Source organism: Oncorhynchus kisutch, linkage group LG30 (genome assembly GCF_002021735.2).
Source record: "Oncorhynchus kisutch isolate 150728-3 linkage group LG30, Okis_V2, whole genome shotgun sequence".
Lineage (NCBI taxonomy): Eukaryota > Metazoa > Chordata > Actinopteri > Salmoniformes > Salmonidae > Oncorhynchus > Oncorhynchus kisutch.
Genome location: NC_034203.2, coordinates 22,317,825 through 22,344,443, shown reverse-complemented (window position 1 = coordinate 22,344,443; position 26,619 = coordinate 22,317,825). Strand labels below are relative to the sequence as shown.

The following is a 26,619-nucleotide window of genomic DNA, read 5'->3' as shown; positions in this document are numbered from 1 at the left end:
TGACAGTGTTGGTACAGTAGATCAATATGTGTTGTGAAAGGGATAAACACACCAAACTGTGGTGCTCTTGAGGGTTTCCATAGTGATGGTGGTGTGTATTAATGGTGATCCAGTGGAGACATTGACCTTTATTGGTCTGTGCAGCAGCATTGGTTTTTTCTAGCCAGTAGACATTTACTCCTGCTGGAGGTGATTTAAAGGGTGATTGAGAAGACACTGACATTTTCTACCGTGGACAGTGGTATGGTTGAGCAGTGCATATTTTGACTCGCCAGAGCAACAGATCTAGACTGGCCTGTGACTACTCCGTGTGTATTCGAAGAGTGATAAGCCGACTGACCTGTGCTGCTCTGGATGGTCCTGACGGTGGTGGTGGTGGTCCTGGGGGGTGAGGAGGGCAGCAGGGACATCCCGTCATCCTCTGAGCAGCCCTGGTCCATGGCCCTCACGTAGCTGTTTCTACGCATGCGGAAGCAGCTCGGCATGGGCAGGTCCAACGCATCCATGGCCTGCGACTCCATCTCACTGTACACCTGCTCACACACCTGCTCTATCTGCCCGTTCACCTCCACCTCACTCACCTGCAAGGGGCGAGGTGTTGGGGACGATGGGGGAGAGAGAGGGTGCAGCACAACCGGACATCCAAATATCAGTACCCTAACCTGGAGAACGCACCATAGAAGAGCCACTTACCTAGAGTTTAATAGCCGTGCACATTCAATGCTGAGGGGCAGAGTAAACACATCTGAAATCATTAGGAGAGGTAAGGAAGAGAACTACAGAAGAAAAAGAGGAACCACAATGCAGCAGTAGCAACAGGAGGAAGAGTCAGAGGGAATGGGAGCGTGAGGGTCAATGTTAATTGGAGAACAAGCAAGTGCAATGAAGATATTGTTTGGGATGATGAGGATATTTAATTTCGGGTCTAAAACAGAGCTCTGCATTATTGGGCAGTCCCTTCTCAACTTGTGTTTCCTCTATTCCGGTTATCCTCTCTCCTCGACTCCTTTTCAAAACACAGAAAAGTAACCTTGGATCTTCGAGAAAAGACAAATTGAGAAAAGGTAAGACAAGAACCAGAGCATCTAAGATAGTTTAATAACATACTGTAGGTTAGGGTGGGATAGGGATGCTTTGGATATGGTCTAAAGCTCCAAAAGACAAGAGATTGAGGGGCTTTTGGCAAGACTAATGCTGAGATGTTTGTAATTCTATCTGATTTTCACTGATAACTGAGGGTGGGTATTAAACAAGAAACAGTTGGTGAATACTGATCCTTAATCCAAATCTTTATCGCATTTTAGTTTGGGAGATTTCATAGATTTGAAACATGATTGTTCAGTGAGTTATATTTGTAATTACAGACATGAAAAGCAAAAGGTCACTCATTAGAAATATTTTGTGTGACTAGTTTATTCTGAAAATACTTTTGTATCTACAATGTCCTTGGAATAGATTATTGTACAATAATTTGATTATTATATTTTAATCAATGTTTAAATGTTTCTTTAGCTAAGAGTAACATGAAGTAATGTGCATGACATACAGTATGGAGGTAATATGATAATGGTTTCGGGTTTTTATAATGATTTATTATGTTATGCTATCTTCGAAATACTATAAAACAATGCACAACTGGCTTTAAAGGCTGTGTATTCTTTCAAACTCTAGAGAGGAGATATGGTAAATGGAATGGGAGATTCATTTTACTTCTCCTCTTTAAGTTGACTCTTGATGGTTGAGGGCTGAACATTGACATTGAAACTGGTTTGAAATACAATTCATCTCATCGCTGGAGAGATGAATTTGTGGCTGATTTCATGGCTGATTTGACTTTGACTTTGACTTGATGTGACTTTCCTCCCTTGCACAGACGTAGCACCAGAGAAGGTGACGTAATGCCGGGAGCACCAACCTGGCTGATGGTGCTCATAGCCCTCATGTAACTCTCGTTTCGCGAGCGGTATTGGGGTGAGGAGAGCAGCGCTTTGGGGTCCAGGAGCCCTTTGGGGTCCAGGGTGTCCAGGCTCCTATTGATGGAAACTTCACTCACCGCCCGCAGGTAGCTGTGGCTCCTGATCTGCAGCTTCGGAGAGTGTTCGTTGGAGATCCTGCCAATGACGACAAGTCAACAAACAGGTGTTAATAATAATGCCTACTAACGTTAGCATGATCACTCATTGACAAGGAGTTGGTAAGACAGCACAAAGTCAAATCAAATGTTATTGGTCACATACACATGGTTAGCAGATGTTAATGCGAGTGTAGCGAAATGCTTGTGCTTTTAGTTCTGACAGGCAAGTAATATCTAACAAGTAATCGAACAATTCCCCAACAACTACCTAATACAGACAAATCCAAAGGGGTGAATGAGAATATGCACATTTAAGTATATGGATGAACGATGGCCGAGCGGCACAGGCAAGGTGCAATAGATGGTATAAAATACAGTATATACATGTGATATGATTAATGTAAAATATGTAAACATTATTAAAGTTCCATTATTTAAAGTGGCATTGTTTAAAGTGACCAGTGATCCATTTATTAAAGTGTCCTGCGATTGGGTCTCAATGTAGGCAGCAGCCTCTCTGAGTTAGTGATTGCAGTTTAGCAGTTTGATGGCCTTGAGATAGAAGCTGTTTTTCAATCTCTCGGTCCCAGCTTTGACGCACCTTTACTGACCTCGCCTTCTGGATGGAAGTGGTGTGAACAGGCAGTGGCTCGGGTGGTTGTTGTCCTTGATGGTCTTTTTGGCCTTCCTGTGACATCGGGTGCTGTAGGTGTCATGGAGGGCAGGTACTTTGCCCCCAGTGATGCGTTGTGCAGCCTGCACCACCCTCTGGAGAGCCTTGCGGTTGAGGGTGGTGCCGTTGCTGTACAAGGCTGTGATACAGCCCGACAGGATGCTCTCGATTGTGCACCTGTAAAAGTTTGTCAGGGTTTTGGGTGACAACATACATTTCTTCAGTCTTCTAAGGTTGAAGAGGCGCTGTTGCGCCTTCTTCACCACACTGTCTGTGTGGGTGGACCATTTCAGTTTGTCTGTGATGTGTACGCCCAGGAACTTAAAACTTTCCACCTTCTCCACTGCGGTCCTTTCGATGTGGATAGGGGGGTGCTCCCTCTGCTGTTTGCTGAAGTCCACGATCATCTCCCTTGTTTTGTTGACGTTGAGTGAGAGGTTGTTTTCCTGACACCACACTCTGAGTGCCCTCACCTCCTCCCTGTATGCTGTCTCGTCGCTGTTGATGATCAAGCCCACTACTGTTGTGTCGTCTGCAAACTTGATGATTGAGTTGGAGGCGTGCATGGAGACGCAGTGAATGGGGTTGACGGTGGCACTGTATTATCCTCAAAGCGGGCTAAGAAGGTGTTTAGTTTGTCTGGAAGCGTGACGTCGGTGTTCGTGTCGTGGCTGTTTGTGTTTTTGTAGTCCGTGATTTCCTCTAGACCCTGCCACATACGTACTGTGTCTGAGCTATTGAATTGTGACTCCACTTTGTCCTTGTACTGGCATTTTGCTTGTTTGATTGCCTTGCGAAGGGAATAACTACACTGCTTATATTCAGCCATATTTCCAGTCATCTTTCCATGGTTAATTGCAGTGGATCGAGCTTTCAGTTTTGCGCGAATCCCACCATCCATCCACGGTTTCTGATAGGGTAGGTTTTAATAGTCACAGTGGGTACAACATCTCCAATGCACTGCTTTATAAACACACTCACCGAGTCACCGTATAGGTCATTGTTGTTCTCTGGGATTGACCGGAACATATTCCAGTCCGTGTAACCAAAACAATCTTAAAGCGTGGCTTCCGATTGGTTAGACCAGTGTTGAATGGTTCCTCTCACTGTTACATCCTGTTTGAGTGTCTGGCTATAACACGGAATGAGCAAGATCGCGTAATGGTCAGATTTGCCAAAGGGAGGGCGGGGGTGGGCCTAGAAGTGGTCGAGAGTATTAGCCCTGCGTGTCGTGCAATCAATATGCTGATAGAATTTAGCTAGCCTTGTTCTCAAATTTGCTTTATTAAAATCCCCAGCTACAATAAATGCAGCCTCTGGATATATAGTTTCTAGTTTACATAGAGTCCAGTGAATTTCCTTGAGGGCTGTCTTGGTGTTCGCTTGAGGAGGAATGTACACAGCTGTGACTATAAATGACGAGAATTCTCTTGGTAGGTAAAATGGTTGGCATTTGATTGTAAGGAATTCTAGGTCGGGTGAGCAGAAGGACTTGAGTTCCTGTATGTTGCTATGATTACACCACGAGTCGTTAATCATAAAGCATACACCCCGCCCTTCCTCTTCCCAGAGAGGTGTTTATCTCTGTCGGCACGATGCATGGAGAATCCCGGTGGCTTAACCGATTCTGACAACATATCCCGAGAGAGCCATGTTTCTGTGAAACAGAGAATGTTACAATCTCTGATGTCTCTCTGGAAGCCAACCCTTGCTCAAATTTCATCTACCTTGTTGTCAAGAGACTGGACATTGGCGAGTAGTATACTCGGGAGTGGTGAGCGATGTGCACGTCTACGGAGCCTGACCAGGAGGCCGCTCCTTCTGCCCCTTCTGCCCCTTCTGCGGCACCGTTGTTTTGGATCGGCTACTGGGATTAGATCCATTGTCCTGGGTGGTGGTCCGATCAGAGGATCCGCTTAGGGAAAGTCATATTCCTGGTTGTAGTGTTGGTAAGATGACGTTGGTCTTATATCCAATAGTTCTTCCCAGCTGTGTGTAATAAGACTTAAGATTTCCTTGGGTAACAATGTAAGAAGTAATACATAAAAAAACTAAATACTGCACAGCTTCCTAAGAACTCGAAGCGAGGAGACACTCTCTGTCGGCGCCATTTTGTACTGAGATCTGGTATCAGGCTACTCTCTGATGTCATGGGCTCTTATGAAAAATAAGCATGTCATCATCATCTAGTGATGCATGTGAGTTGTAGTCCACTTCACTCTGACCATCAGTCAAAGGTATGGTACTGTTAGCTGTAGTGACGTCAGATGGACAGATCAAAGAGAGACGTTCCTGGGGAACTGCCAAGCTGTACAGTAGTCACAATTATAGCTCCATGGATCATCACACTGGAACATTCAATTATACAAATCTTTTTTCAGACCACAATTGAGAGGTATAGTCTATTTTGGTTCGATAACACGCGGTGTCTAATTTTCACCATCAAAACATAATCAAGGGCCTTCCGAGTGGAGCAGCGGGTTAAGGCACTGCAGTGCTAGAGGCGTCACTACAGACCTGGATTCGAGGGGGCTTTACTTAGGGATTTACTTGGCTCATCGCATTCTAGCGACTCCTTGTGGCGGGCTGGGACCTGCAGGCTGACCTCGTCGTTAGTTGAACTGTGTTTCCTCCGACACATTGGTGTGGCTGGCTTCCAGGTTAAGTGGGCGGGTGTAAGAAGCGCTGTTTGGCAGGTCACGTTTCGGGGGACGCATGACTCGACCTTCGCATCCCGAGCCTGTTGGGGAGTTGCAGCGATAAAACAAGATCGAAATTGGGGAGGAAAAAACAAACAAACCAGATGAAAATAGATCACAACAAGATGTACATCCTCAGTGCACATTCACATCAGATTTCCTTAATGCTGACTATGGTAAGTTGGGCGGCAGGGTAGGCCAGTGGTTAGAGCGTTGGACTAGTAACCGAAAGGTTGCAACTTCAAATCCCCGAGCTGACAAGGTACAAATCTGTCGTTCTGCCCCTGAACAGGCAGTTAACCCACTGTTCCTAGGCCATCATTGAAAATAAGAATTTGTTCTTAACTGACTTGCCTAGTTAAATAAAGGTAAAACATTTTTTTTAAAGTACGTCCAACAAGATCTCGTAATTCATTGACTCCATGTTTGTCCACTCTGCTCCTTCATTATACACTGAGTGTAAAAAACATTAGAAACATCTCTCTATTATTCATTTGCACCCCCCTTTGCCTCAATTTGTCGTGGCATGGACTCTACAAGGTGTCAAAAGCATTCCACAGGGATGCTGGCCCATGTCGACTCCAATGCTTCCTTGAAAATAACAGAGAGCCGCACACTCTAGGAGCTCAGATGCACAAATGTAATTACCAACGTTTTCGACAGCCAAGCTGTCTTCATCAGGGTATAATCACAAACACTGCGGGATGACTCGTTTATGTAGTGTCAAAAGACACAGGTGTCTGTAATCATGGCCAAGAGTGGCCTAATATCATTGGTTAATTATCAAATATTAAAATGGCATACAAAAAACAGCATACAAACAACAAATGGATAGCATACGATCATAAATTCATTTGACTACACAAGCTTACAAACAATTACAATGGCAAAGTCACAATAATCACAAGAATGGCTTCAGATCAAAGTCTACGTTGAGACCGAAGGGAGCAAGGGTCTTTAAGTTAAAGATCCAGGCAGCCTCTCGTTAAAACAATAAATTATCAAGGTCACCCCCTCTCCTAGGGAGGGAGACGAAATCGAGACGAAGCGACGAAATTGAGTGGCCTGCCTCCAAGAAGTGGGCCGCAACTGGGTAAGTAAAGTTTTTACACCTAATGGTGCTACGATGCTCTGAGATACGTACTTTTAATTCGCGCTTTGTTTTACCCACATAATTTTTACCACAAGGGCAAGTTATAAGATAAATAACTGCCTTAGTGGAGCACGTAATAACACCTTTGATTGGGATCGATTTCCCTGTTTGTGGGTGTTTGAAGGATCTACATTTATACTACATTTATAAGTGCCATTGCATTGAGCACAGCCATTACATTTGTAATTTCCATCCAGTAGGTGCCCAAATAGACGTTGTTCAGGAATATCTTGGGGTGGTAAATCAGAGTGTACCAATTGGTCTCTGAGATTTCTGCCCCGCGAGAATACGACCAAGGGAAAGTCCGAAAACACATTACCGAGACTATCATCAGATTTTAGAATGTGCCAATGTTTGTGAACAATTCCCTTAATTTGTTCAGAACGCTTTGAATAGTGGGTAGTTAGAACACAAGAATGCATCTTTTTGCGAGACTGACCTTGAAAAAGGTCATGTCTCGTTTTGTTTTTCTCAATGGCAATATTAATCTGATCATTTTTGTAGCCCCTCTCCTTGAACATTCTTTGCGTCTCAGCCATATTTCTGTCGAAATCTGATTGTTTTTTGCAAATTCTTTTGATTCGACAGAATTGGCTGTAGGGCAAACTATTTTTCAAGGGAAGTGGGTGACAATTATCAGCCCTCAACAAACTGTTACAATCAGCAGGCTTCCTGTAAAGATCAGTGTATAGAACATTATCTTCACACAAGATCAGAAGATCAAGAAAACTGATTTGACGTGTATCAGATTGCATAGTAAATCTCAAATGCTCAGAACAGGAGTTAAGAAAAGCATGGAATGCCTGGAGCAGTTTGCATCACCCCTCCATAGAACAAAAATATCATCAATATACCGTTTCCAAATAATGATGTTAGGCAAGAAAACACCTTTGAGAGGATTGAAAATAGACTGTTTCTCCATAACCCACATACAAATTAGCATAGTTAGGAGCCATGGGGGATCCCAATAGCAGTACCCTTCGTCTGAATAAAGAAATCGTTTAGAAACATGAAATAGTTATGTGTGAGTACTATTTCAGCCAATGTTATAATGCATGCACTGGAAGGTAGTTCGTTAGGGTCACGTTGCAGAAGAAAATGTTCCATAGCTTCAATACTGCCCTCGTGTGCGATTGGCTGGAGGTATAAAATAACTCTTGCTTCTAAAAGAAGTCGGAGTATGTGCAGGAGAGCAACCTACTGGTTCAATGGAAGTGTCAGAATTAGGGGAGCTAAAGTATTCCCTTAAACGGATGTTTCTAAAAAACTTGTCTACCTTAACATCAACATCGTTGCACTGGGTTGTAGGCACAAAAGATAACCCTTTATTAAGCAAAGAGACATGGGCAGGGCTCAATATCTTGCTTGATAAATTAAAGACACTCAGTCCCGTGGGTTCTGGGACCGTGTGAACGGTCTCCTCTACCTCCGATAGTCGTTTCTTCTTACCCCGTCGGGTGCGGCATCTCGTCGATGCGCGTGCCCGCAGCCACCTCCGCCCTTCCGTCCATCCAGTCTCTCGTTGAATAAAAAAGTACCACTGGAAGCCGATGAGGCGCTGGTTGTAGAGCGTTGATCCGATGGCGGTGGATCGAAGTTTGCAGCATCCCTCCTGCGTCTGCCATGGAGACGGGTAGCAGGACCTCCCCTGTCAGGGTTTCTCCAGAAGTAGACTCTATCCTCTGCCTTGTCTTTTTTGTCTTGGTTGAATTTCTTGATTTTAAGTTTCTTTCTGTAGACAACTTGTCCTGGAGCGCTTGGTTAGTTTTCATCAGTTCATTGAATATGCCATCATCATTAACAGCTATTTGTAGAGCTGTGCGTTTGTCTTTAATCGTGTTATTCATTTCAATAAAATCCTTCTTCAACTGGTCAACAATGAATGCCATTAAATCAATAGAGCATTCTAACAGTTGTGCTTCCAACAGTTGTGTCAAGGTGGCTGGATGTGCTTTGGGTGGTGGACCATTCTTGACACCCACGGGAAACTGTTGAGAGTGACAAACCCAGCAGCGTTGCAGTTCTTAACCACACTCAAACTGGTGCGCCTGGCACCTACTACCATACCCCGTTCAAAGGCTCTTCAGTCTTTTGTCTTGCCTAGTCACCCTCTGAACGGCACAAAATCCATGTCTCAGTTGTCCCAAGGCTTAAATATCCTTCTTTAACCTGTCTCCTCCCATTCATCTACAATGATTGAAGTGGATTCAACAAGTGACATCAATAAGGGATCATACATTATGCATTCTCCCATAAAGCAGGTCGGGCCAGCCAGCGACCACAGCGCTGAGGAGAAACAGCTAAATTCACTTAAGGCTGCCCACGCAAATCTTTCTCGCCTGCCGTGCTGACAGACACCTCGGCTAAGCAGCAGCAGTGAGGGAAGCCACTCAGAATAGACATCTAGGACAGTGCTGGGTTGAGTTGGGCTGGCACCTGAGAAACTCTGTCTAAACTCCGTGTCTACTCTGCTGCTGCAGCATGGTTCTTTTGGATCAGAAGCTCCTACTGAAACTCCACTGTGGTCCAGCAAGCCTTCTGGGAGCTGGACTCCGACTACATCCAGAACAAAAGAAATGTAAGAAGATGGAACCTGAAGTGCTTGAAAGGCGAAGCAAGAGCTGCGGCTGCCTCAGAGTTGGGATGTTAAGGAATTTGGTTATGCATGATGTCATTGGTGTGGAATAAACCAATATGTTTCCAGTATTATCTAACAAGCAGTAAACGAAGACAGATAAATGTCAAGAATACGTACACACATGCACATAGAAATGTGGGACACATACATTATATCGACTGCTATTAAACATTACCATAACACCATAATAAAAAAATCTAAACGGGCCTATATGATAACTGAATCAAAATGCATATATCATTAATGATGACACATACCCTGCCTGTAATTCATCTCAAACAGCACAGCAATGAAGTTCCAATCTGTGAGTACAGCACTTTTAAAGAGAAGTCCCCAGGCTCAGCATACCTTCTCTAGCAGTGTGGGCACTTAATTAGAGACAGAGACAGGCCTGGTGTGTTTCTGGGGAGAACCTAATCATATCCCTGCTGTTAGTGCAAAGTCTATGGAGCCTATTAGCTACTGTAGGCTGGCGTTAAAGAGAGAAAATGAAACAAAAGTGTAAAACTATTACACTGATCTATCTCCTAAAACATTAAATGCATTCCTTTTTTTGTAATAAATCAATGTTGTTCTTATTGATTGGGAAGGTGATTTATCAGTGTAGATGATCACATCATTACTCCACAGTAAGTTCAGTAGTACATCTGCATGGCCCACATACAGTACAGTAACCATCGGGCAGATGTGGTAATCTAAGGATCCCTTAGTGCCTGCCAAACGGTTTCAGACGCCTAGTGGAGTTCATAACATGAACAACAGAACTAGGAGAGGCACAGTACACTATCAAAGGTCATGAGGCATGCAGAGCTTCAGACAGAAATTCAAGCTGATTTAGAACACGGATCACAGTCACGGTTAGGGAAGCTTTTCTCACAATCCTAGTGCCTTTAGCTCAACTTTTGTCAAAGATCCTTTCAAATTTAAATTGAGAGATGCTTGCAATGCTTAGGGATTGACATATTTGTTCATTGTGAAGATTATAATAAACCGATAAGAGCATAATTATATAACTTAGAATATACTGTACTTTTTCAACTGAAACGTTCATTTTTAAAATAGCTTCTCACTTCATCTACAGTCAGGAGAACCTTCCAGTCATTTCCCCTGGTGTTTGAAACATTAATACTCTTTACTCACTGAGTGGAACGGCATGCAGGGGAAAATGCACAGGTGCCGGGCTTGGCTGTCTCTTGAATTGGATGCTGCTTTAATGAATTCACTAATTCTAGCTGGAAGTCTCAGATGTGCCAGAGTGATACTGGAATCTACGAGCAACCCCTCTATATAACGGTACCAATAAAGCTGGGGGTTGGAGGACCTTATCCTAAACGGTTGTCTGATTTCTTCATGCTATGCTTCTCCCCCACTGCAGTAAATGGGTCATTTAAGTACACACATCATGCTCCAAATAATGTGAAATCATATGGACTATGATAATGAAATTAAGTCAACGTCACTTTAAAATGTCATAGCGCAGAGTCTTACTTTAAGGTGGTCATTTCAGTCAGTGATGGCTGGGTGGCTTTGATATAGCTGGCCCGTCGACCTTGGGCCTGGACCTTTGGCGATGGCTTTGGACTTCCCTCCGAGTCTTCGCTGTCTTCTTCCTCGGCCATAGCCTTCACGTAGCTCCCGCTGCGCATGCGTCGACATGGGATGTCATCCTCCTTACCCCCCAGAGGCGAGAAGCCACTCCACTCGTCCTGTGGCACCTGTGGGGACGGGGGAGGTGACAACAGGGCATCAGGCACCTCCACGGATGACTGTATGGCGCCATGAACCCACATCTACCTGGTCCGGTCCTGCCAATGCAGCATCACAACAACATCCAACGCACAGTCAGACCCCTACCTCTCTCTATCTCTCATACTGAGCATTGAAGGTAATAAACAAGTGATTAAGGAAGAGGCTGGTATGAGTTCACATGATTACACTAAAAACATCTTCCTGACAACCTGGGCATCCGCTAGTGTGGAGTCCTCCTAAGGGCACACAAAGACTTATCAAGAGGATGTTCACTAGGGTGTCTATCTGAGCTCAAACAACATCATCGGGGTGGTATAACATTTGAGCTAGCCTGAAACAAAGTATTTTAAGGCTTTGTATAGGTGTGAGGGAAATAATGGATTGAAGTTGAAACACAATGAGGTAGCCATAAATATGTGTTGAACAAATTAGTAAAACTAGGGCACAAACAATAGCACAACCTGAACTTCCAAACTATTCTTTATTGTATAATAGTTGATAGGAATACTACTAACAGGAATACTACTACGTCCATACAGAGAGGGATTATGGTGCCCCTTCTCTAAAAGGTTCATTCAGACACAGTGAAAGAATGTGTTACCAGAGAAGATCTATTAATCTTCCAGTGATATACCCAATTTGGGAAGTTACCATATTGTATTCAAAAATACTTTGGAGACGAAGTTGATGCTGGAGGAGAGAGAATCCCACTTCTCCGAAGACTTAGTAATTACATGAATCTGCAAAGGGAGAGGAGCCTTGGTAACTAGGGAGACAGCCAGAGCTGGGCAGGCTAGGCTACTAGGGCTTTTGTCGTCAGAGCAGAAATTAGCAGGTTGAATATAAAAGGAGGCTGTGGAGGCAGAGTTACTCTATTACAGCTGAGCGGCTGCATGCCCACACACTACAGATGTAAGATCTTAATTTGGTCACCCTGTTGCAGGAGATATGTAAAACTTGTAGTGTATTTGAGGTGTAGCCTTTTACACTCGTTCCTGTATACGGGTTGAAAATAGCAGATTTGGACACTGATAAGTGCTTAAATGAGAACGCAGTGGCTATACAATAAAATGCTATACCTGATGTCAGAGCACAGGGTCTCCGCTTCACAGCGCTGTATGGGTTTTGAATGACAGCCATTCTGAACATGAGCAGCACGCACAACAAGAAGTTGCCCGCACCCCTCCAGTTATTGGGAAAATTTAGCAAATGTTTTATTGTCTGAGTAAGGGAAATGCTGCAAATTACGAGGACTCAATGTATTTTGAAAGATGAGACATTTCCATATCATAAAACTCATGTCATACACAGTGTCAACATTTATGATCACTATGTTTGATGTACAGTTACAAGATGACATGGTGTTCCATCCTGGGTTTCCCTGACCAGAATGAGCCTATGTTTGTTGTGTTTTGAAGAAAATGTGCTGTGGTCCACACATCTGAATGCACTCATGACGCCATTCTATGCGCACTAAAATTAAGACCTGCTTCACTGAATTGCCTAGTGAAATCCTAACACTGTAAGATCGTATTTTATATTTTAGCTAGTCAATAGAACAAGCTTTCAAATTATGCCCACCTTACCCAGATTCCGATTTATAATGGACCATCTATGGATTGTGTAAACAACAACAGTAATTGTGTAAATGCGGGGATGCAGGGCTGTGTTTCAAAGAAAACAACTACAAGTTTGATATCTGTAGTTCCTCAAATGCACAGGTAGGAGAGCTCAAAAAGCACCTAATAGCTGAAGACTCTCCTTTGAGTCATAAAAGTGCATTTACATTTCTTTGAAGAGGTATGTGGCCCCTTGGAAACACCAGTTAGACCTCTCACTCAAATCCAGAGTATTTTCAGATTTCGTTAACAACAGATGCAGCAAAAAGTACAGTTAATGCAAAATGCACCTAAAATCAACAGTGTATTTTAAGTTTTGGATTCAGTCTTTGTCTAATCATTTTCCCATCATCTCCAAACTGTTCCCTTATGCATATACATTCCATATTTCTTCTCCAATAAGCCCAATAAGCCCAATTCCCACAACTGTAAAGGGTTAAAAAGGCTTCTGTAATTTCCACTTGATTTTCCTTAACAAAAAATGCATCAACCCCTAGAAAAATGTCCATTAATTATAATCGTAAAGAACAGGAAGGCCTGCACACTGTTTATGCTCCCAATTCGCTGCATTATTGACAACGTTTTGATCCGAAACGGATCTTCGTCAGGTCAAACAGACTGACTGAGCACTCACATCCCAAAATACACACATTTCACCTCACATGACCATTATGAACATGACACATGGTGGGTGTGGAAACAATTTACTTTTGCACATAGTCAATCACATAAAGGATTACATACGTACCATACCACACACACACACACACACACACACATAGTCAATCACATACATACATACCATACCACACACACATAATATATATATATATATATATATACATATATACATACATACATACCGGTCCAAATTTAAATCTAGGCAACAGTAAAAAATGATTACGCTGGAAACATTTGGAATTCCTGCCCATGTGACCATTACGCGCAGGACGCATGGTGGCTATTGATATAATTACACTGACCTATTTCAAAAACAACTCTAATAATTTGATATCAATGAGATGGGCACATGTAGTAATTACAGAAGAAGGTCTCCTGACCCCTCCTGTCTCAGCCTCCAGTATTTATGCTGCAGTAGTTTATGTGTCGGGGGGCTGGGGTCAGTTTGTTATATCTGGAGTACTTCTCCTGTCCTATTCGGTGTCCTGTGTGAATCTAAGTGTGCGTTCTCTAATTCTCTCCTTCTCTCTTTCTTTCTCTCTCTCGGAGGACCTGAGCCCTAGGACCATGCCCCAGGACTACCTGACATGATGACTCCTTGCTGTCCCCAGTCCACCTGGCCATGCTGCTGTTCCAGTTTCAACTGACCTGAGCCCTAGGACCATGCCCCAGGACTACCTGACATGATGACTCCTTGCTGTCCCCAGTCTACCTGGCCATGCTGCTGCTCCAGTTTCAACTTCCACCTGACTGTGCTGCTGCTCTAGTTTCAACTGTTCTGCCTTATTATTATTCGACCATGCTGGTCATTTATGAACATTGAACATCTTGACCATGTTCTGTTATAATCTCCACCCGGCACAGCCAGAAGAGGACTGGCCACCCCACATAGCCTGGTTCCTCTCTAGGTTTCTTCCTAGGTATTGGCCTTTCTAGGGAGTTTTTCCTAGCCACCGTGCTTCTCCACCTGCATTGCTTGCTGTTTGGGGTTTTAGGCTGGGTTTCTGTACAGCACTTTGAGATATCAGCTGATGTACGAAGGGCTATATAAATAAATTTGATTTGATTTGATTTGATTAATATATACAAATGTACAAAATGACCAAGTGGAGACCTGGATGGCAGGACATATCAACATAACATATTCACCTAAGAAATGGTCTGATCTCAAACTCTTGGTTGATGACCATATGTACCTCTGTGATTAATTATGACTGTCTATGCGCAAAGTGATTTGAATTGTTTCCATACCCACCATGCGTCATGTGCGTAATGGTCATGTGAGGTGAAATGTTTATATTTTGGGGATTTGACCTGACGAAGATCCCTTTCGGATCTACACATTGTCAATAAAGCGTTGAATTGGGAGCATGAACAGTGTGCGGGTGTCACACCCTGACCTTAGAGATCCATTTAATTCTCTATTTGGTTAGGTCAGGGTGTGACTAGGGTGGGCAATCTATGTTTTCTATTTCTTTGTTGGCCGGGTATGGTTCCCAATCAGAGGCAGCTGTGTATCGTTGTCTCTGATTGGGGATCATACTTAGGCAGCTTTTTCCCACCTGTAGTTTGTGGGATCTTGTTTTGGTACTATGCTGTTTAGCCCTACTAAACTTTACGTTTAATTTGTATTTGTTGTTTTTTCGGTGTTCATTGAATAAAGCAAGACGTACGCCTACCACGCTGCACCTTGGTCCGATCCTTCCATCAAAGAGCGTAACAGCGGGCCTTCCTTCTCTTTACTAGTATTATTCATTAGCCCAACACCTATGTTTTTAAGGATGTGCATATGACCACAAACTTTTCCTGAATTATAATCCACATAATAATTCACCTTTCCTGTTGCTGCAGGATTATTTTCCTGCTGTAGAAAACGGTCTCAAATGAAAATCCTACATCTGTAGAACACAGTATAACATGCTCGCCACAGAAATAGGCCTATCTTCACAAGTTCACACAGAACTAACATGTGCTGAATCTTAAATACCGTACTTTATGTGTTCAGCACTTTGTTGTTGTGACAACTCCCCTATAACAGCTTCGGTTACTTGTATTTACTGCAGCTAACCGTTCACTGTACACAGTGTGGGGCTGAATATGTGGAGATCTAAATGTTGTGATGCCTGGCTAAGGCGGCAGCAAATAATTCCAAGAATATGTCAGTGATTGGGTACTGTGCATGTGTATTTGTCACTGGGGTCTTCCCTGTTGGACATTCATGTACACAATACAGTATCAATAATACTTTAAAATACATAACAAGTCTACTCACAACACAACATCCCTGTCAAAATAACTACACTCATTTAGAAGTTTAGATCTGAGATTTGAGAAATCAAAATGCTTGGCTCCAGTTTTATTTTTGTATATATTTTTTTACATAATTTCAAAAAGCTGCATAAAATCTTTGCCATCTTTCCTCACATGGCACTCGACTCACAGACATATAGGTAATTGGTCTCCATTTGTACTAATAACACAGCTACCACTATCCTATCCCAACTTTCGAATCAATCCTGCCATTATTGTTGGTGGGTGTTTCTATGGTAACAGAGTTACTATATACGGCAGAAAGAGAAGAAAATGTGAATTATTATGTGGATTATAATTCATGGTAATTTTTGAAGTGGTTGATACATTTTTCGTAAGGGAAAATCATGTCTGAAATTTCACAGTGGAAATGACTAACTTCAGAAGCCTGTTTAAACCTCAAATACACTACAAGTTTCAAATATCCTGCATCGCAGGAATGTTCTTCTGCAACAGGGTAATCAAATTAAGATCCTTCACCTGTAGCAGGATATGAAGGAGTACATGGGAAACATCCACGAATGTGCTGGTTCACAGTATTGCTGACTGTGTCTCAATGTCTTCTATTAGCCTATCATACATAAAACCCCTCCTACATGTCTGGTCATTATGGTTATTATGGTCTGGTTATTATGTCATTATGATATTCAGTGATTAGAAAATACATTCAGTGAAGAACAAGTGAGCGTGAGAAAGAGAGGAGATGAACTATTGTTGAGAACAACATTTACATACTATTTACATTAACATTAGAATTCATAATCAGTATTTGGATATTTCTGCAAATAAACTGAGTTGAAAATGAGTGCTTAGATCCATTTAGAGATGTGCTATTTGTGCTCTTGTTGTGCAAACTGTGTCTCGTGAGTGGAATTTCACAGGTGATGGTTTTGGCAATGTAATCTTTGTGTACAACTTCCGGAGAATATTCACACAGTACACACGCATGCTTACACACACACACACACACACACAAACACACACAAACACACACACACCACACAAAATTATTAGGTAATAATTAAAGAACTGGGAAATCTATGAAATTAAGAGGTTTATAAACAGGAAATAATGCCAGTCACTGATGGGTTTAAAAGAAAAAAGCCTACTAAAGGAAGTAAGGCCACTACTGGTTTGCACTTACTTCTCTCTTCAAATCAAATGAAAGTGGAGAGGGGGTAGGTCCTCTCCAGTGGGGTAGGTAGGTGGGCAAGGGGGGGTTTGGGTTTAGGGGTGAATTTAAAGATTGCATACCTGCAAGAACTGGCATGAGCGCTCCTGCTGACAAGCCTCAGATTTCACTAGCGCTTTATGATCTAAATTTACTGAGGCCTTCTGGTAGACTTGGCGAGCCCTGCTCACCGTTAGACTGGACGACCACAAGCTCTTCTTCATGAGCTGGGCGTCCATGCTTATGGGGATATGGGAGGGGACACAGGTGTGTTTTACTACGTCGTTATTACTGCGCGACGTTTTCATGGCGTGTTCACTGATGGTGTTGTAGGCCTCCATAAAGTACTGCGACTGGGACTTGTCCGGGTGGCGGCCCATGGTCATGACTCCAGTGGGGCTGTGCAACAGGCTGTGACAGACGTCTCGGTCATCCAGGATGTCGTCTGAGCTCCAGTACCCCGAGGTGGGGCTCCTGTGCTTGGGCTCAGCTGACTTGCAGCGCTCCCTGCTCTTGCTACGTTTGCGGTGCTTCTGCGTGGGGGGCGTCTCGCTCTCGGGGCTGTTCCTGCTGCCATTGATGCTTCCCTGCTTGGAGTTTGGCCCCTCCAAGGAGTGGGACTTTGCGAAGAGTTTCTGGACGGAGTGGACCAGGTGGCGGATGCGTCCGGGGCTGTCGTTGCGCTGCTCCAGTGCCGTCCTCTTGTACTGCAGCGTGTGGTAGCCGTCCCGGGTGAATGACGGCTGCCTCTCAAACTGGTCCAGCAGGTTGACTGGCAGGCGGATGTTGACGCCCTTGTTAGGAAGCATGTTACCCACACCAACACCCACACCATAGGGCACCACAGCACACTCATCCATCCCCACCCGATCCTTCAGCTCGTGGTGTGAGCTGCTGTAGTGTCGTCTGGGGAAGGTCCCATAGGGCACCACACTACTGTCTGAGGGGAAGGCCGTGTGGTTCTTCTGGTTATGCTGGCTCTGGACCTGGGTGTAGTAGGCGTGGTCAGAGGGGTGGGACATGGGCATGTCCATCTGGTTGATCAGGTAGGGCTTGCGGTCAGGGTGGTGGCCATGGCCTAGGGCATCATAGGAACCAGGGTCACAGGTGACCAAATGGTGGTGGCTGCGGCTGCTTGATAGACCCTTCATGGTGTCTGTTCAGTCCACAGACAGTGGGCCAACCTGGGAACCACTGCAGATGATGTTCCTGATAGGAGCTGTAAAGACAGAGGTGGAGAAACAACAAAATGTTAGAAGAAATGAAAATGTAGACATTGTATTTTCCTTCTGTTCTGCGCTTTTATACTCCCAAAAACAATGCACTCTAATAATTATCTCTCATATCTACTCTAATAATTGTGAAGCTTAGGATTGTGGTGGGGAGAGCTGAGATCCTAAATCAGTATTTTTTAACATACACAATCTACTTTGTCAGTAAAGCATTAGTCTCTGAGAGGTTATTTTGATTTAAACACTCACAAAACCAGAGGAGTATTGGGTTCCTAGCATTGAGAATGACAGACACAGAGGGTATGTCAAAGAGTAAAAAGCTTCACTTCAAGAATTCCGCCACAGTTCAGCTGTGATTTATTTCCTCTGCGACACTAGCTAGTTTCCCATGGCCCACGTTTTTTGACTGGCTGTCTGGTATTTTGATGTGCTAGTCATGAGTGAATCTCCATGAATATCAAAGGAGCGGCATCCTACCCCCTTGTAATGTGTGAGGGTAGACCATTATGTGTGAGGGTAGATCTTCTCTGCAGATCCCCACAAGCTCTGTCAGGTTGGATGGGGACCGTCGCTGCACAGCTATTTTCAGGTCTCTCCAAAGATGTTACATCAGGTTCAAGTCCGGGCTCTGGCTGGGCCACTCAAGGATATTGAGACTTGTCCCAAAGCCACTCCTGCATTGTCTTGGCTCTGTGCTTAGGGTCGTTGTCCTGTTAGAAGGTGAACCTTCACCCTAGTTTGAGATTCTGAGCACTCTGGAGCAGATTTTCATCAAGGATCTCTCTGTACTTTGCCCCGTTCATCTTTCCCTTGATCCTGATTATGCTCCCAGTCCCTGCTGCTGAAAAACATCCCCACAGCATGATGCTGCCACCACCATGCTTCACCGTAGGAATGGTGCCAGGTTTCCTCCAGACGTGACACTTGGAATTCAGGCCAAAGAGTTCAAACCATCAAACCAGAGAATCTTGTTTCTCATGACCTGAGAGTCTTTAGGTGCCTTTTGGCATACTCCAAGTGGGCTGTCATGTGACTTTTGCTGAGGAGTGGCTTCCGTCTGGCCACTACCATAAAGGCCTGATTGGTGGAGTGCTGCAGAGACAGTTGTCCTTCTGGAAGGTTGTTCCATCTCCAGAGAGGAACTTTAGAGCTCTGTCAGAGTGAGCATCAGGTTCTTGGTCACCTCCCTAATTGCTCAGTTTGGTCAGTCTGCCAGCTCTAAGAAGAGTCTTAGTGGTTCCAAACATTTGTTGGTACCCTTCCCCAGATCTGTGCCTCGAAACAATCCTGTCTCGGAGCTCTATGGACAATTCCTTTTCGACTTCATGGCTTGGTTTTTGCTCTGCTCTCATTGTCAACTGTGGGACATTATATAGACAGGTGTGTGCCTTTCCAAATCATGTCCAATCAATTGACCACAGGTGGAATCCAATCAAGTTGTAGAAACATCTCAAGGATGATGACTTGAAACAGGATACATCTGAGCTCAATTTTGAGTATCATAGCAAAGGGTCTGAATACTTATGTAATTAAGGTATTTCTGTTTTTGGTTATTTTAATACATTTGCAAACGTTTCTAAAAACCATTATGGGGTATTGTGTGTAGATTGATTAGTAAAAAATGTTTTGCTGTAGCTCACTGCGTCCCATAGCTCCCCCTTCTGGCTACTGGAATTTGCAAAGAGGGAAAGACATAGGAGGACTATTTGTATCAAACGTTAAATCGTATTTCCAGTCACTAGCATTTCGCCCCGTCCTAAATTGGTTTAGACATGATTCTTCTGCCCCCTGGCTCAGTATAGAGAGAAATATGGTGTCTCATATTGCCATGGAAGAGGTGGTCTTCACTGATATATCCCTTAAATAATGTAAACTATGTTTTGGACCAATTTTTGCTTGCACAATTTGGTGCAAAATCTTCAATCATTGCAACTGGGTATCAAAATGTTATGCCTATACTCCAATATTTCACAATAATGCCTTGTGATCTGGAAGGTGGCCTTTCACATCCCTCCAATGGTCCAAATGTGTAATCTGTACTCTTACCAATATCATGGACTGATGGAGAACATTCCAAGATTTGAAAGATACACATTACCAGGCAACTCCTTTTGTCTATGGGTGAGTTCGAAAATTCACTCTGGAGTGCCAGAGAGCGCTCAGAGTGCGCTCTGGGTGTTCGTAAATTCAGAGCATTGTCAGATTGTCCATTCATAAATTCTGAGCATTTCGCTCTAAGAGTGTTCTGAGTACACACTGGACACTCTGGCCGAGGAGTAGGGTTGATCAGAGCGTTCTGACCTCACAACGGCAGTCAAGCACCCAAGCTAAATGACTAACGTTGGCCAACTTGCTCGCTACTTCCAGACACAAATGAGAGAACACCTCACTCTGACCATTTTACTCGCCCTAGAAGAGCTGGTTAGACTGTTTTTATGTTATCCAGAGTGTTGGTGACTTTGACTATGCTGCTTGCAACAATTTTTGGAGTCCCTTGGGAAACCCAACTACCGAACCATCCAATGACGGGATTTATAAAAACATTATCTGGGCTCCCAAAAGCACTGATCTCTTTAATATATAAACAACCTTTGGAAAGTTCATATTCTGAGCTAGCCATTAAAAAAGTAAGGTCCACAGATCGGATTGAATCTGAACAACTCTTCAAATGGAACAGAATATGGAAAAATATGACCTTGGCATCTCATAATCCGCACCATCAATTTATACATTTTCAGTTTGTTCACAGACTGTACATAACACCAAGGAAATGTTTTATGAGGAGATTGGCCCCAACTCCCAACTGTTTACTGTGTCCCCTAAATCAGGTAGACACATTCCTCCATATGATGAGGGAGTGCCCTGCAGTTTCAAAGTGCATGAATTAAAATATTAAATGCTTTGCATCTATTATGTTACTTAACAATGATAGCCCCTTGCATCTCTGAATCACTCAGAGAAGATCACTGCTGGCAGGCAGCACTGCTGCGAAAACATTTAATATTATAACATGGTTTCCGGGTGGGGAGGATGCAGGTGGGTGGATGGGGACTGCGGGGGGAATGGGTTGGGGTTATCTTAGTACATATTTCTTTGACTCTTTTTTTTTTACCTCTACCCCATCCGAAGAAAATGTAAAAAAAGAAAATAGAAAAGCCTCCTCTCCACCAACCAACACTGACAACAATAATATGTTAACTGTCTTCTTCTGGATGCACTGTACAATAGAACAGATCATAACCACATACTTAACAATGAGGCAGTATTTTGAATCACACGTCTTGAAATATATATCAAAGACACGAGAGCACAAACATCGGCTCGATTAATTTCTTTGACATGCAAGGCGCATCAGAGTAATTGCAGCAGGCGGAGGGGCTCTTCATTCAGCTGTGTTAATTGTGTGACGTCCTTCAGGACAGGAAGCAGCACACACCGGGCCACATGGCGCCACACACAGCAGGAAGGAAGAGGGCTCAACGGGTGGCAGAGAGTGAGCAGCCAGCCATGTTATTATTGGGCTATTATTGGCCACTGTGATCCTCTAATGGTACTGGGGGTTGAACCGCTGCTTCAGCCCCCAACCCACCCCATGTTCCTGATATCACTCTCTGTGGTGGGAGAGAGAGCTAGTTTTGTATTTGTATTTGTATTTATTAGGGATCCCCATTAGCTGCTGCCAAGGAATGGGAGTTTTGGAAACACATAATGACAACCCACACAGTAATGATTTATAAGTATTTGATGCAGCCATCATGTCTATAATTAACACAAATTACGCTTGTGGAGTGGAAATGGCAAGATATGGTCACAGCTACTCATTCAATGTTTTCTACATTGTAGAATAATAGTGAAGACATCAAAACTATGAAATAAAACATATGGAATCCCCCCCCCAAAAAAGGGGTAAACAAAACTAAATATATTTTATATTCTTCTAAGAAGCCCCCTTTTGCCTTGATGACAGCTTTGCACACTTTTCGCATTCCCTCAACCACCCTAATGAGGTAATCATCTGGATTGCATTTCAATTAACAGGTGTGCCTTGTGGAATTTATGTCCTTCATAACGCGTTTGAGTCAATCAGTTGTGTTGTGACAAGGTAGAGGTGATATACAGAAGATAGCCCTATTTGGTAAAAGTCCATGTCCATATTATGGCAAGAACAGCTCAAATAAACAAAGAAAAACGATAGTCCATCATTTAAGACATGAAGGTCAGTCAATCCAGAACATTTCAAGAAGTTTGAAAGTGCAGGCTCAAAAACCATCAAGAGCTATGATGAAACTGGCTCTCATGAGGACCGCCACAGGAAAGGAAGACCCAGATTTACCTCTGCTACAGAGGATAGGTTCAGTAGAGTTAACTGCACCTCAGAAATTGCAGCCCAAACAAATGCTTCACAGAGTTCAAGTAACAGACACATCTCAACAACTGTTTGAGATGAGGCCTTCATAGTTGAATTGCTGCAAAGAAACCACTACTAAAGGACACCAATAATAAGAAAAGACTTGCTTGGGCCAAGAGACACGAGCAATGGGCATTAGACCAGTGGAAATCTGTCCTTTGGTATGATGAGTCCAAATTTGAGATTTTTGGTTCCAACCGCCGTGTCTTTGTGAGACGCAGAGTAGGTGAACGGATGGTCTCTGCATATGTGATTCCCACCGTGAAGCATGGAGGAGGAGGTGTGGGGGTGCTTAGCTGGTGACACTGTCTGTGATTTATTTAGAATTCATGTCACACTACCACAGCATTCTGCAGCGATATGCCATCCCATCTGGTTTGTGCTTAGTGGGACTATGATTTGTTTTTCAACAGGACAATGACCCAAAACACATCCAGGCTGTGTAAGGGCTATTTGACGAAGAAGGAGAGTGATTGAGTGCTGCATCAGGTGACCTGAACTCAACCCAATTGAAATGGTTTGGGATGAGTTGGACCGCAGAGTGAAGGAAAAGCAGCCAACAAGTGCTCAGCATATGTGGCAACTCCTTCAAGACTGTTGGAAAAGCATTCCAGGTTAAGTTGGTTGAGAGAATGCCAAGAGTGTGCAAAGTTGTCATCAAGGCAAAGGGTGGCTGCTTTGAAGAATCTCAAAAGATTTGTTTAACACTTTTGTGGTTACAACATGATAGTTTTGATGTCTTCACTATTATTCTACAATGTGGAAAATAGTTTAAAAAACATGAATGACTTGCCTAGTTAAATAAAGGTTAAATAAAAGTAGGTGTGTCCAAACATTTGACTGATACTGTATAAAAATCTGAATAACTGGAAAGAGCTGTAACACATACATATATTTATATCTGCTCTGCCATTGTCTAGAGAGGAACAGAAATTATCTGAAGTTTTACAGTGGCTGTTTCAGAAATGGCACCCTATTATCTATTTATTTGACTAGGCAAGTCAGTTAAGAACAAATTCTTATTTTCAATGATGGCCTAGGAACAGTGGGTTAACTGCCTTGTTCAGGGGCAGAAACTACAGATTTTTACCTTGTCAGCTCGGGGATTCGATCTTGCAACCTTTCGGTTACAAGTCCAATGCTCTAACCACCTGTCGCCCTACATAGTGCACTCCTTTTGACCAGAGCCCTGTGGGTCATTTGGAACACAGACAGTGTGTGAGTCTGGAAGGTGGTCTCTTAAACACATACAGAGAGAAAACTCCCAAAGGACATCTGAAGTACAGTATGCAGCACCTCTGACTCCACAGAGGACCATCCACTGCATGGGGAAAATGTGATGCTGGCTTCCCTGACATACTTGGCTTTCCACAGACAGCAGGCTGCTTATCCTCTACAGGATCGGTGTCCCCCCCCCCACAGGACAGTTGAGCTAACGTGCGCTAATGTGATTAGCATGAGGTTCTAAGTAACAAGAACATTTCCCAGGACATGGACATATCTGATATTGGCCACCCCTCAGAGCCTGGTTCCTCTTTAGGTTTCTTCATAGGTTCCTGCCTTTCTAGGGAGTTTTTCCTAGTCACCACACTTCTATGTCTGCATTGTTTGCTGTTTGGGGTTTTAGGCTGGGTTTCAGTATAGCACTTTGTGACATCGGCTGATGTAAAAAAAAGGGCTTTATAAATACATTTGATTGATTGACTGATTGAAGTTTCCTAGTGAAAAAGAAGAACTCATAATTTCCAACGCAACGTTATCCTAGATACTTCACATTTTATGTTAAAGAGTGTCCAATAATATTAAGGTTCTGTTCAAAGATGTGGAAACAGTGGTTTGGATGTCACAATCACCAATCACAGAATAGCTAACTATATGTGTAATTACAATAGTGTTGCATGAAAACTATCCATCAGTATGCTTCATACAGTAAATATTAATGAGAGTGGTTACGGTTAGTGAGTAATTGGTCTCTGAGGGAAAAGGGTCATTACACAGAGGCAAGTAGAGCAGATGGAACAAAGGGTAGAGAGAGAGACACAGAGATAGGAACGAGAGAGAGAAGGGGGGAGAGAAAGAGGGTGAGAGAGAGTGTGGAGAGGGCATAGAAAGATATGGTAGCTAGCTATCCCATTCCCAAGCATACCGTCAAGCATTTGAATCACCACTGAGAATCATTTTTCCTAACAAACAGATAAATAGATTATTGTAATTCAAAGCAATAATCTGACAGACACACAGAGAGAAGTTCCTGCTAGACAGTATCAGAGTGCTGTCGACAAACAGACCATGTCCAAAGGAGAGTGGGACTCCGCTCTCTCCTTTGATCAGTTTTGCTTTTCTCTTTTTTCTAATGTCTTTTCAGAGCCAGCAGCGTAACCTTGACAACCTGAACAACTGAGATAAAGAACCATACAGTGACAGCATTACTCAAAAGCATTCACATTTACAATCCTGACATTACACAATTGTTCCACATATTGCCTTTACATTCCGGGTTCACAATCTGAACATACCAAATACTTCAACACTAGGGTTACGTCCCAAATGGTGCACTGATTTTGACCAGAGCCATTGACAAAAGCAGTGCACTATCTATATAGGTAATATGATGGGACACAGATTAGGTTTTGAAGTGTTCCTAATTACCAATAAGGTAACAACTATCCAACATTACAACCGGCTAATTGCAGCATTACCGCAAAAATGGAAGAGGCAAGTGTAAGAGGGAGAAAGTAAGGAACGTGTCTGTTAGCCCTGCATTAAATGCCACAATTGGTTAAAGAAAATTGTGAGAAATAAAAAAGTATACCAGTTTCATTTAAGGACCAAATAATTGACCTCTGTGCCATACAGATTGCGTGGGAGGAGATTTGCGATGTACCAATTTCATGGCACATGGTTTATGAACTGACACACAAAACGCGGGATTCAAAACATAGTTTTTCAATTAAATGTATTATACAAAAGTCTTGCAACCAATAGAATGTTATACAGTTGAAGTTTACATACACCTTAGCCAAATACATTTAAACTCAGTTTCTCACAATTCCTGACATTTAATCCTTGTAAAAATTCCCTGTTTTAGGTCAGTTAGGATCCCCACTTTATTTTAAGAATGTGAAATGTCAGAATAATAGTAGAGAGAATGATTTCAGCTTTTATTTCTATCATCACATTCCTAGTTTGTCAGAAGTTTACAAACACTAAATTAGTATTTGGTAGCATTGCCTTTAAATTGTTTAACTTGGGTCAAACGTTTCGGGTAGCCTTCAACAAGCTTCCCACAATAAGTTGGGTGAATTTTGGCCCATTCCTCCTGACAGAGCTGGTGTAACTGAGTCAGGTTTGTAGGCCCCCTCAACATGATGCTGCCACCCCTGTGCTTCATGGTGGGGATGGTGTTCTTCAGCTTGCAAGCCTTCCCCTTTCCTTCCAAACATAACGATGGTCGTTATGGCCAAACAGTTCTATTTTTGTTTCACCAGACCAGAGGACATTTCTCCAAAAAGTATGATATTTGTCCCCATGTTTAGTTGCAAACCATAGTCTGGCTTTTTTATGGAGGTTTTGGAGCAATCAATCAATCAATAATATAATAATACCCGTAGCAAATAATGTTATCTTTAATTTACAATCCGTAGAAACTATGAGAATAGAAAGGATCAGAACTTTTGTGAAACATCACAGCACAGTTGAAACATATGTGACAAATATAAATCAAAACTGGATGGTGTTCAGAGATGGACAGGAGGGGTTGAGGGGAGCTGAAGGGGGGGACTAAAAACAACAAATAACGAGAACTAATGTAAAGTATACTGTGTCCGTAAAATGTATATACGTTCTGAACTTTTGTGAAACAATCACAGCACAGTTGAAAAAGATATGACAAATAGAAATCAAAACTGGATAGTCTTCAGAGAGTGATGGGAGGGGTTGAGGGTAGCTGAAGGACGGGACTTAAAAACAAACAAAAGATAACTAATGTAAAATATACTGTGTCCATGAAATGTATATAGTACATATAAGCTGTATGTATAAAGGAAAATAAATACTAATATATATATATATATATATATATATATATGGGGGATTGGAAATAATGCAGACAGTTACATTGACAGAAACCACAGTCTATTTGCAATATCCACTCCCCCTAAAAATGTAAAATAACGAAAATAACAAAAATAAGGTATCAACGTCTGTAACCAA

At 42.9% G+C, this 26,619-nt stretch overlaps 1 protein-coding gene across 4 annotated transcripts in view; it reads right to left on the bottom strand.

The window, feature by feature from the left end:
* dlgap1a (discs, large (Drosophila) homolog-associated protein 1a) overlaps positions 1 to 26,619 on the bottom strand; it is a 120,369-nt gene that overhangs the window by 24,783 nt on the left and 68,967 nt on the right. For 2 of the 4 annotated variants that reach the window (XM_020467432.2, XM_020467433.2), the window contains exons 3-6: positions 16,851 to 17,986; positions 10,726 to 10,952; positions 1,916 to 2,111; positions 341 to 581 (exon numbers count right to left, since the gene is read on the bottom strand). In XM_020467432.2, coding sequence (XP_020323021.1) covers positions 341 to 581; positions 1,916 to 2,111; positions 10,726 to 10,952; positions 16,851 to 17,918 — 1,732 coding nt within the window. In that variant the 5' untranslated portion in view covers positions 17,919 to 17,986. The remainder of the gene's footprint in view (positions 1 to 340; positions 582 to 1,915; positions 2,112 to 10,725; positions 10,953 to 16,850; positions 17,987 to 26,619) is intronic. The other 2 variants (XM_031810162.1, XM_031810161.1) reach the window with 2 other exon arrangements.